At 41.6% G+C, this 12,365-nt stretch overlaps 2 protein-coding genes across 3 annotated transcripts in view; one reads left to right on the forward strand and one right to left on the reverse strand.

Annotated features, from left to right (window-relative positions):
* RGL1 (ral guanine nucleotide dissociation stimulator like 1) overlaps positions 1-2,738 on the reverse strand; it is a 257,023-nt gene extending 254,285 nt beyond the window's left edge. For both annotated transcript variants that reach the window (XM_058701132.1, XM_058701131.1), the window contains exon 1: positions 2,347-2,738. The gene's annotated coding sequence lies outside the window, so the exon portion shown is untranslated. The remainder of the gene's footprint in view (positions 1-2,346) is intronic.
* A 272-nt stretch (positions 2,739-3,010) lies between these two features.
* Positions 3,011-11,957, forward strand: ARPC5 (actin related protein 2/3 complex subunit 5). The gene is made up of 4 exons (XM_058701134.1): positions 3,011-3,344; positions 5,658-5,730; positions 7,771-7,947; positions 10,573-11,957. The coding sequence occupies exons 1-4, from the start codon at positions 3,202-3,204 to the stop codon at positions 10,633-10,635; spliced, it is 456 nt and encodes a 151-aa protein (XP_058557117.1). The 5' UTR covers positions 3,011-3,201; the 3' UTR covers positions 10,636-11,957.
* The last annotated feature ends 408 nt before the right edge of the window (positions 11,958-12,365 follow it).

Consider the following 12,365-nt stretch of genomic DNA (forward strand, 5'->3'; position numbering starts at 1 on the left):
CACCTGGGTGGCTTAGTCGGTTAAGTGTCCAACTCCTGATTTCGGCTCAGGTCATGAGCTCTCCTTCTTGGGATTCTCTCTCTCTCTTTCTCTCTCTCTCTGCCCCTCCCCCACTCACATGTACTCCATCTCTCTCTCTCAAAATAAATAAACTTTAGAGGAAAAAAAGGAAATACTCTATCTCTAAATATGATTGCAAAATTGTCAGATTATTCATTCATTAGATAAAAATGTGTTGCATGCCTACTATTTTCTAGGTACTTATCATTGTGAGACAGTAAAAAATACTGCACTGGAAAAGGACTTTTTGGATATTATTACATCTCAAATGTATTATGCAATATGCGGCTGAGAATTAATTATATTTAACACATTCAACATATAGAACAAGATTCTGAGTAATCAAATCAATTATACCCTTGAGCAACTCGATTCTTTAAATTCCTCTCACTATTCCCTTGAGTTAATTTCTACACCAGGATTCTTTTCCAGTTCTAAAATAAGAGAATAAAGACATTTCCTACAGAAGACCTAATATAAAAGAAGAGAAATGTAAGAGAGGGGATACATTAGCTCTTAAATTCTTGTTTCCATTTGCTCTCAATAGCACTTCTAATGTTTCATTTTCTCTTCAAAGAAAATCTTGATTTAGAAGAACAAAAAGTACAATCATCTTCAACATCAAAACAAGTATATTGTTTAGTTCTTACTAAAGTTAGCAATAGATTGAAACTGAGGAAGAAATATTAAAACAAATCTTTATTCTAAGTTATATAATGCCACTCACCATAGTAATGGTCTGATACTTTGGTATATGACTTTGTAAAATAAATAGTACCAACAGGTAGAAAATTTTCCTTTGCTCTCTTAAGACAGTCCTTAGGGGAGTTTTTATCAGTGTTTGCTCATAACTTGAATGTTAATTTAAAGAAGTGTCACTTCTATCACCTAAATGATATATTTTCTAGAAAGGTGATTTAATTGGGAAGAGAAAAATGCCATATTGCTTCTTCCTCCCAAGAGGAAAGGATGCATTCCATTCCTGTGAACTCTCTTTGTCTCTCTCTGCCTCTGTCTGTCTCTTGGGTTCTGTGTCTCCATCTCTCTCTGCCCTTCCCCTGCTCACATCCTCTCTCTCTCTCTCTCTCTCTCTCTCTCTCTCTATATATATATATATATATATATATATATACATATATATATACATATACGCACACACACATATCCATATGCATACATGTCGATGTAGATATACATATCCGTATATGCATATGTATGCATATCTGTCCAACAAATGTTTGATTTTGAGATTTCTCTTCCTCTTCTTACTGATTCATTATGCTCGGTGTGATGACTTTAAAACTACTGCCTTTCACATTTCATTCATTCATCAATAAATAATTGAGTACCTGAATGTATCGAGTACCTTCTGCATGCTTAGCATTATATCAAATGTAAAGGAAGATACAAAATAAATATAAGTCAAGACCTTGCCCTCCAGAATGTTTTGATCTCTTCCAGGAGCAAGATAAAACGTGATATATCATTAAGTAATTCATATGACTAGTGCCAAAATCAAAGGTACAGGTAACATGCATTTTACATTTATGTAGAATTTTAGAGCTTCAAAACACTTTCCTGTATTTAATCCTCAGAACAGTCTTGTGAAGTACACATTATCAGCTCCACTTTAACAACAAGGAACCTGAAATTCATAATTTTAAGTGGCAGCCTTAATCAAATAGATTATGAGTGGAAGTCAAGACTTGAGCCAGGGTTTTCTTATTCTAAGTCCAGTGCTCTTTTCAATACAGCACAGGAAACCAAAGGCTGGGGTATTAACAGGAAAACAGCCAGCTTTCTGCTACAGATGGAATTGAACTAGATCTGATAGGATGTCAGGAAAACATAAAGCTATCTGAGCAGTGTCCAGCTAAATGTCCAGAATAATTTTATTCTGCAAATATTTGTACTTCAGTGTTATACACACACCACAACTACCATTTCCTTAGTTTTAGTGCCTTTACCTCCTCAGTAAGAGATTTGCTCTCGGAAATGAGGATGTCAAATGTAATTAAAAAGCTGGCCTAGCAGGATCATATAAATCTTAAATCACAAATATATATCTTAAAGGTCTGGCTTCTACTAATCCTTACACATTTTGTTTCCCCTCAGCACCGGAGAGTATATCTCGCCCCTATCCTTTTCTAGCATTCTTGCTCCCAACAACCACTTATTTTAAGATGTCAGTAGCTGACCCTACCCCAAATTCCACAGGTTCACCCCAGTTTTGTCACCCCAGCCCCTGCCCACAACATCCCCCCTCCCTCGCAATGCATATAATACCTAGTTCCGGCTCTGCAGGTGCGGTCGGGATGCTGTACACAGCACTGACAGATAAGATATGACCTTTCGACTCCGTCCTTGGGGACCTCCCGCTGGCCGCGCAGCGTAGTTCCAACCCCGGCAAAGGGGCTCCCGGCTCGGGACCGCAGCCACCGGCAGCGCACGGTCCGAAGTGATGCCTCTGACAACTAGAACGACACTGGGCGCCGGGGCGTGCATCACTCCGCCCCATACTCCTGCCAACTGCAGGGGACTTGGTCCGGTAACCAGTCCATCCCACCCCACAGGCGAGTCCGGGCCAGCCGGACCTCACGCAGGACCCCGACGACGGGTCGCTGGCGGCGGCGGCAGCAAAAGCCACCCGCCCCCAGTGCCCATAGCCGCCAACCTAAGACCCCCTAGGCTGGACCGCAGAGAAGCGTTGCTATGGAAACCCCCTGAGGATCACGTGACGTCCTCGGACGACCAATCGCCTCTTAGCTCTGCCCGCGGCACCGCTTTCGGCCCTCCCTTCTGCTCCGCCCCCTCCCGCCCCCGCCTTCTTCGCCCAGCCCCGCCCCTTTCCTGCGGAGAGCCCGCGCCTGCGCACCGCATCGAGCGCGCTCCCTCCCTCGCGCGCGCTCCCCGGGGAAGCGTGGGGGCGGCGTAGGAGGCTAGAGAAGAGCATGAAGCTGAGGAGGAAGGAGCGCCGCCAGCGCGCAGGCCCAGAAGCGCCCGAGCCCCGGCTGCCGGCGACGCCCCAGAGCGGAAGAGGGAAGTGAAGGCGCCAGGCTGCGGGTTCCCGGTGGGTGGGCTACGCTTACCGAGGTAGAAGCAGCACCAACAAGAGGCTTTTGCCACCGGTCCGGATCGGGGATGTCGAAGAACACGGTGTCGTCGGCCCGGTTCCGGAAGGTGGACGTGGATGAGTACGACGAGAACAAGTTCGTGGACGAGGAAGACGGGGGCGACGGGCAGGCCGGGCCCGACGAAGGCGAGGTGGACTCCTGCCTGCGGCAATATCCTTGCGTTTGCCGGCCTCCGTACCCCACCGCGCCCCTCTCCCCGGACCCCGCCGCCGGCAGGGTCTGCGAAGCCGGGGCCGCTCCCGGGGCATGGGCGTGGAGCTCACCTGTCTCTTTGGGCTCCCCCACTCTGAGAGGGCAGGGGACGCTCCCATTTCTAACTGAGTCGCCCCCGGACCCCAGGGTCCCGCCTGGGAAACTTGCCCTTCCCGGCGCGCCTTCCCCGCCCCCGATTCCTCAGGTTGCGGCCGGAGTTGCTGCCTGCAGGGAACTGGCAGGGCGGCCGCGCCCTCGCGGCGCGGGGGGAGGCATCTGGTGCTGCTCTGTGGCCCTCGGAGGGCGCCTAAGTTGTCTTCCGCAGGACGGTGGCTCCAGAAATTTCTGATTGGGAGGAGCGGGCTGCTTCTGTTCTGGTGGTTTGGTTTTGGCAGCGTTGGGAGAGTTTATTCCTTGCCGGCAGGGAAGGGGCGATTTGCAGAATTGAGGCCCTCTGTCCTTTTAGCCCGTGGGCTTTTTTGCTTTTCTTTCTTTCTTTCTTTTTTTTTTTTTTAAGAGAAAGGAATTTGGCAATATATAGGTTGCAAGATAAACAATTTGCTAACCCGGGGAGGGGGGTTGGGGGTGAGTCCAAAGCAACCAACTCGGGCGAAGGAAGCTTGGAGCCTTTTACCTGCTAATAAGCAAGGGACAATAGAAAGACAGAGCTTGCATGTGGAGAATCCCTGGAAATATTTAAAATAAACCCCAGCGAATAAAATAGATGAAGAATAAAATAGACGATGAGTCATTTGTACGAAGCAGAATGGTTTTTGTAATCCTGAAATCGTTTCCATTTCAGTTAAAATGTGGCTGTCAGTTCCTGGTTTTTGTTTTTGCATATTTGAATATTCATAATTTGAACATTTGCACCAGATATTTTTTAGAAAAATGTAAATGTTGCAACAACTAAAGCTGTAGTTTTAGAGATTCTCAATTACTGAACTCATTCATTTCTGATTATTCTCTAATGTATTCATAAGATAAGACTTTTTAAAACCCTTTCCTCATCTATATCCTATTAAAGTATAATGGGGAAATATGAGTGAAAATATTTGGTTCTAACTATATCTAGTCTTAAAGGCACCTAAAATACAGCATTAAACATTTATCAACATACAGATGTTTCTTTGATTTCCACAACCTTCATAGTCAGCTGTTGCTATTTTTCATTATTTAAATACTTAAATGTTTTGGGTCTTAAAAATGAGCCAATCTTGCAAAAAGCATGCTTTTTCTAGAAGTTCGTTAAGCCTTGAAAATAACAGCTTACCACCAACCCTAAGGCTTGTGTTTTTGGTTTTGGTTTTTTGTTTTTTTGTCAGACGATCCCCCCTCCCCCCAGAAGCAATGAACATTATTCTGTCTGAAAACATTCTTTGTGATGGATAAATAATGTTTTGTGAAACTAACTGTAGGTTGATGGGTGATAACTCTTAACTGGTACTGCTGTATTCATATAATGGGTCTGATTTGTATAAAATAAAAAGATACTGTCTCTTCTTCTCTTGTTACAACCGAGAGACAAGCTTTGGTCAGGCACTACAGATGGAGGAACAAGTGAACTCTGGTTTTCCTTTTAGGGGAATGATTGTAGATTCTGACAGTCTGATTGGCCTTCCGTGCCTCGTACTTGCTAACTCACTAGTGCTTCCAAAGACTAAATTTAATAGGTATGATATAAGACAGTTTTAATAACCTTTATGAAATATAAGAGAAAATATCCAAAACAGAAAAATTAAGCTGCTGCCTAAAAAGTCACTGAATTATTGGCTCTTTTGTGATGCCTCTTTTCATCAATATTGAGAGATTGCTAATGTATATCATTTCGATTGCTAGAATAATGACCAGTATTTTCTACCAGCATTTCAGTTAATGTAGAATATAAGTCTAGCAAAAGTTTGGTCTTTCATTTTTCCAGTTAGAATCACATAAAAGACATTTTGGTTGAGGATAGGTGTTTCATGTTGGGACCTATTAATTCTTTTAATATAGCTTTGGATAATGTTTGCATGTGTCTTACTGGAAAATGAAAGGCTATCAAAGTGTTCATTTAGTAATTGGAGCCACGCAAGAACTGGTGGTTGCTTTATTACCTTCTCTAGTGTTTTCAGTATCATACCTTTGACTGACATCCTTGAAACCAACATGTGGAGTTTTACAATATTGAACGTAGTGACCATGGTAATTTGTCAATGTAAAAGTCAAGGCTTAAGAGCCAGTGCTTTCCTGAGGCCTGCCCTCTCCTGCTATGCCCTTAACCTCCATCACAGGAAACATGACCGCTGCCCTACAGGCAGCTCTGAAAAATCCCCCCATCAACACCAAGAGTCAGGCGGTGAAGGTGAGTCACAGACAGCTCCGTGATCTCTGCTGATATCTTAGCATTCTTACCAAAATCCTGGAAATGTCTTGAAATCAACAAATCTTTTAACTATTTACTGTCTTTTACATACAAGAGCTCACAATGCAGCTTGATAGGTAAAAATTTACATATGAAAAGTTAGCACTCTGATATTGAGCTATGATAAGAGAGCATTTTGTATGTTCCATGGAGGCCACTCAGGTTGAAGTTGAGCAAAGGCTTGAAGAATAAACAAAACTTTTACGAAGTAAAGCGATTCTACTTGGTTGCTTCTTAACGATTTTTCTAAATTATGTAAGAATTAAATGTTTATAGAAAACTAGTAATCTTCATCATCCTACTGTCCAGAGATAATTGGTTATTACTTTTTGGTGTTGCTATATATTGATAGAGCTTTTCTATTGGTATTTTTTTTTTAATAAAAATGGAGTTTTATAACTGACTTTTTTCTTTTTGCAATGTACATGAATATCTTATCTTGGCAATAAGTTTATTTCTATAAGCCTCTTTTTTAATGCCTGCATATAGATATGCTGCGGTTTACATATAACTAATCTCCCTTTGTCATATATTTAAAATATTGACCTTTTTTTCTTGTCAGCAGTACTGAAATGAACAATTTTGCATAAATTCTTATTTGTTTCCTTTGAATAAATTCCTAGAAGTGCATTGCTGAGTTTGAGAATGCACGTTTTTTAAGACTTTTGGTACAAGTGTTATTGCCAAACTGCCCTTCAGCAAAACCTGACTTAACATTCCTGGGCAGCAGTCTTTCGGTGATTCTTAAGAACATTTACTTAGTGTTTAAAATGTGGCCCAGGGCTCTTAACCCATTGTCCATAGGAGCCCTAAGGATCTCTTTATTGAGTATTAATAACAGTTTGGGCAAATGCATGATAATTATCTAGGCCACAATGAGAGGAAACATTTCTTTGGTTTTTGAAAATGGTGGGGAACGTCACTGAAATTTCAATTTTACCACCTTCTGCTTTTATGTGGCTGAGTTTTTATCACAGTTTGTGGGTGGAGAATTGTAAGGATATTTTTCTAAATTGGGTAATTGCATAGTCTTTAAACTGAAAAGAGCAATAGGAGGTAGAAACATTCTGTAAAACCCTGACCAGTAGGAATGCCGAAGAGATCACTCTTTCTCGAATAGGAGAAGTGAACTGTTGGAAGGGTAAATTAAATGTTCTCTCTGCTTGGCTTCATGGGTGAAAAAATAACTTTGCTGTTGGAGCAGCCTTTTATCAAAGAAAAAAAATTATAAATGAAGATCACTGTATCTTATATCTTGACTCTAGATATGAAACTTAAAATTTAAGTTTCCTGAACGTACTGTTTTTGAAGGATGGTTCAAGGTAGAACTGCAGCTCATTTTGTCTTCAGATCTTTTTCTGAGTACAAGAAGTAAAACTGAAATGTGGGTTCATTAACATTGGCAAATTAGCACCTTTATCTGTAAGCAAATCCTGTCAGCGCTCCTTCAGATACATCAAGAATCTGACCCCCTCCACTGCTACCATGCTGGCCAAAACCAGCCTGTGTTATTGCCATAACTTCCAAACTGGTCTCCCTCCTTCTGCCTTGTCCCCTGCCCCCCACCAGTCCCACCTCAGCTTATTCTCAGCATGGCGGACAAAGTGATCCTGTTGAAATACAAGTCAGGTTATATCGCTGTTCTCAAAACCTTCGGAACACCTTCTCATTTCTCTTAACGAAAGCCTAAGTCCTCACGGTGGCCTGCAGGGCTTACACAATCTGCCCTCCCACCACCGCTCTGACCCGTCCTACTCTTCCACTGTTATCACTCTGGCCACCAGGGATCTTCTTGCTGTTCCTTGAACACCCGGAATACACTCTAACAGCAGTTCTTTCCTCTGACCGACACTGTTCTCTGATACCCCCAAGGATTCTTCTTTCATGTCCTTCAGGTTTTAAATGTCACCGTCTCAGTGTGGCCTTTCTAGAGCAACCACTTGGCACGCATATGTCTAAATGTTCTGTTCTTATCCTCAGGATCGAGCAGGCAGCATCGTCTTGAAGGTGCTCATCTCTTTTAAAGCTAATGATATTGAAAAGGCAGTTCAGTCCCTGGACAAGAACGGTGTGGATCTTCTAATGAAGTATATTTATAAAGGCTTCGAGAGTCCCTCTGACAATAGCAGTGCTGTGTTATTGCAATGGCATGAAAAGGTGAGTTGTGAATTATAAATCTCTGTGGCCGGCTCCTTTATAATAGTGACAATGACAACTCCTCTCATCTGGATAATTACTTTGACTTGGTTATACATCTTTGTCTTTACAAATAAATGTGTGAAAGTGAAAGTTAGATTTTATGCTTACTGCCTTGGTCCTAAGAGATTCTGATTTGCAACACCTTTATTAGTAATGAGTATTGTTCATTTAACATAATCTTGAACTTTGAACTAAATCAAAACCTTGAAAATAAATAATAAAAATCAAGAATTCTTGGACTGTGGCCAAAAGGTAGAAACAACCCAAGTGCCCATGGACAGATGAACAGGTAATCCATTTTATGCATACACCACATTTTGTTTATTGGACAACCAAATAAAGGAAATTATGACACATGACACAGCACTGATGAACCCCGAAAACATTACTCAAGGTGAAATAAGCCAGGTACGAAAAGACAAATACTGTGAGATTCCACTTCTATCAAATATCTAGACTAGGCAAATTCAGAGAAACAGAAAATAGATTAGAGGTTACCAGGGAGTGGGGAGGAGGGAGAATAGAGTTACTGCTTAATGGGAACAGCATTTCTTTTTAGGGTGATTAAAAAGTATTGGAAATAGACAGTGGTGGTGACTGTAGAATCCTGGGAATGTAATGAATGCCACTGAATTTTACACTGATGGATGGTTAAAGTAGCAAAGTGTATGTTATATATGTTACACAATTTAAAAAACTCGCGGGTGGGATGAATAATTCCTGTATTTTTTATGCATTTCATTCTGCAGATAGTACACTGTCCATTAAGGAAATAGTTAAGGGGAATTTTTAGCTTTAGCTTAAAAGTTGGTAAGGTAATTTTTAACACCCAACACTTAGGTAATATTAATATTAATGTAAGCAGTGTAACATTTAAATAGAACCAACCACAGAGAAGGGGTATGTTCTCTAATATCTTACAGTTCCCGGCACTCAGGCTTTCAGAAGCTATTGTGTGTGTCTGAGTGAAAGCACATTCGGAAATAAGAATAGGTAGTAAAACTTGTCCATTAGTCTTGGTCAAGTCACTTGGTCGCTCATGCACTGTCAAATAAAGAGAACTAACATTTACGGACACGGTAACCATACCTCCCGTTTGCCCCAGTTTATGCCTGTTTTCCCAACATAATTATGAATAGTTCCCTTTCACTCCCCAGTGTCCCACTTGGAGAATAACGTACATGGTCCTCCTGTTCAGGAACACGTTCCATTTGCCAGCCACTGTACCGTTAGTTTATGTTTCATTCACTCCTTAAAACAGCGCTGTAAGGTATAAAACATCTTTATCATCCTCGATTTAGAGGTGAAGAGCCAGCTTAAAAACCTAAGCAACCTAGCTCCTATCTAGTCTCGAGATCATAGTAGACCCTGAGGGAGCACTTACTGTATTCCAAGCACCTTGTAAACATTAACTCATTTAACCCTCGTAAAAATACTAAGAGGGAGAGCTTGCTATTACTTGCCTTTTGGTGGGTGGGGAAGCAAACTGAGGCTCATATTAAGTTTTCGTTGCTTCCTAACATCACTCACTGGTTTTTGCCAATCTGTCTCCTAAACGCTTCTCCAACCATCTACTCAGATACACCTCTAATGCAACTCTTCATAGCATCTCTCCCAGTCTGTTGCCGTAGCTTCCTAAACAGGCCTCCGGCTACCAATTTCACCTCCCTCAAATCTCTTCTCCACCCGGTCGCCAGAGTGTCCTCTCGAAAACCCAGATCTACCCTGTCAGTCACCTGCAGAATAAAGCCCGAGTTCCCAGGTCCAGCCACTCCTCTTCATGTTATTCTCCCTGTGCTCCAGCAGCGAGCACAGTAGTATTGCTTCCCAGAACACCCCATACCGTTTCACACCTGCATACTTCTGCTCGTGATTTTCTCTACCTCAGTGGCTCCTTACACCCCAGTGCACACTTGTGTGTACAGAATATTATACTCTATTATAGTATAGTAACGATCTCTACATGTCTGTCCCTTCCCAATAGACCAGAAGATGCTATATCCCTAGCATCTAGCATAGTACCCAGTACATAAAAGTATTCAGTAAGTAAACCAGAGCTTCAAATTCCTGATGCTTAGTCATGACTTCCAGTTTTTTAAGGTAAAGTCAAAATTACAGTTCCTAAGTTCTTAGCTATTAAATAATATATTCTTAGCTTGGGAGAATAAAAAGAATCTGACAAACTGGCTAATCTAAAGGAACTTAGGACAGTTGATCTCGGTTTCGATTTCTTCCTGCCCGTGCTAAGAAGAGAATAAAGTGAATATCCTAAATCTATACTTGAGCACCTGTTTTAGGCAAGAACATGCTGTAAACCTTTAAGAACATACTGTTATTCGAAAACAACATACTAGAATGTAAATTAGTATCTCACTAGCGTGTGGGTACATAAGGGTAGGGACTGTATCCCCAGTGCCAAGAACAGTGCCTGGGACATGACAGGAGTTCAAGAAGTGTTTATGAAAATTAAGGAATTCAAAATCGGTAGCGGCACACATTCCTTCTTAAAGAAAAATGTTCTACTTGGTATGAGGACTGACCCTTTATGATTCTGTCAACATTTACGTTTTGGTCTGTTTTTAGGCACTTGCTGCCGGAGGAGTGGGGTCCATTGTTCGAGTGCTGACTGCAAGGAAAACTGTGTAGTCCAGCAGGGTCTGGGTCTCTCCTCTGGGTGTGGGAGTTGCTGGTACAAAGACCAAAACAACCAAATGCCACCGCTGCCCTTGGGGGTAGCATCTGTTTCTCTCAGCTTTGCCTTCTTGCTTCCTTTTTCATATCTGTAAAGAAGGAGATTACATATCAATTTTCCTTTCATGAAAATTGGGATAATATAGAGGAAACGTTTCAACAGGAGTGTTTCACGCTCTCAAAACTATTACGGTGATGTGTATACCTGTCTGTATATAATATAATTTGCCTTCAAGTTTAAGTGTGCAATTTTAACCCCTATTGGCTGGTGGGGGTTTTTTTGTTTTGTTTGCATTTTTGTTTTTTTGAGGTGTTCTGTTTTGTTTTTGACTAATAGTGAAAAATTTGATCTGAATTTGAGGCCAGTTTCCTAACTCATTGCTAGCCAGGAAATGATCTTTACAAAAAATACCTTTGAGAAACTGGCAGCTATTAACATTGCAAAACTGGACCATAATTCCCGTATTTAAGCAAAATGTGTTTCTGGAACAGGTGGTGGGTGAACAGCACGACCGAATTCCACCTTTGTTTCTGCTTACCTCCAGATCATGTGAGCTTAAGTATGCCTCTTCCTCTCCGCACCCAGTAATCATGGCCTCTCGATTTCTCTGTGGTCTCCAGGGTCCAGAGCAAGAAGTCTTGCTCTATAAAAATGTATCTATGAAATGCCAGAGCCTGTTTGGCCTGAGCATAAAACTTTGTTCTAATAATATGACCCTATTTGGGGAAACTACTCCAAATCAGAAAAGACATGAAAACTTTGATGAAGTTCAAACTCTGGGCAGCCTGTGAATGAAATGCTGATTTATTTAGAACTCTAATAGCTGCCTTAGACATGATGAGGTATATAACTAGTATCTGATATGCCCTATAAATGTCTTCAGTGTTCTTCAGGGTAAATAGGATCTTAAAAACTTTGGTTCAGATCCAGACATCTACACATTCTGTATTTTAGCTTAGTGGTTCTTAAAAAAGGAAAACACCGCATAGCAAAAAGTGTTTACTTGTTGGACAAACCAAATGGGTTCTCAAAAAATGACCGGTGCTTATAAAAAGTTATTATTCAGTGGCTCCAAAACAAACCACCCAAATGCATATGACGAAGAGGGAAATCAGCCTGTGTTTCGTATTTACATTGGGCGCCAGTTTCATAATCACTGTCTTATGTGAAAACTGGTGGGGAAATTCTATAACCTCTTTGCTGTTTTTGATACCTGCTTTTTGTTTTGTAAAAATGATAAAGTTCAGAAAATAAAATGTCAGTGTTGAATAATTTATTTTTCTAACTCCTATTTTAACACTTATGAATGTGTGATTAATTACGAGGGAAGATTTCCTGTTTTACCAGAAGGTTGTGCTCTTGACAAGAAGTAATTTGGTACAGGTTTCTAAAACTACTTTATTCAAATACAAAGTAGTGGAGAAAAGGAGACAGTCGTCGATGATGTCAGAGCACCACCAGAGCCTTTGGAACGATTCCTCGCCTTCTGGGTGCTCGCTGAGCACCTGGAGTATCTGCCCAAAGACCCAAACCAGAGTGTGCTGTGCTCATTTCTTACCAGCTTCTGAGCCCTTTCTCGCACCGCTGCCCCTGACTAGACACCTGCTTTAAAGGTTGAGAAACTCAACAGGAGGCGCGCCTGCGTGGCTCAGTGGGTTGAGCATCCGACTTTGGCTCAGGTCAT

The sequence above is a fragment of the Neofelis nebulosa genome, chromosome 15, assembly GCF_028018385.1.
Source record: "Neofelis nebulosa isolate mNeoNeb1 chromosome 15, mNeoNeb1.pri, whole genome shotgun sequence".
In the NCBI taxonomy this organism is placed as follows: Eukaryota; Metazoa; Chordata; class Mammalia; order Carnivora; family Felidae; genus Neofelis; species Neofelis nebulosa.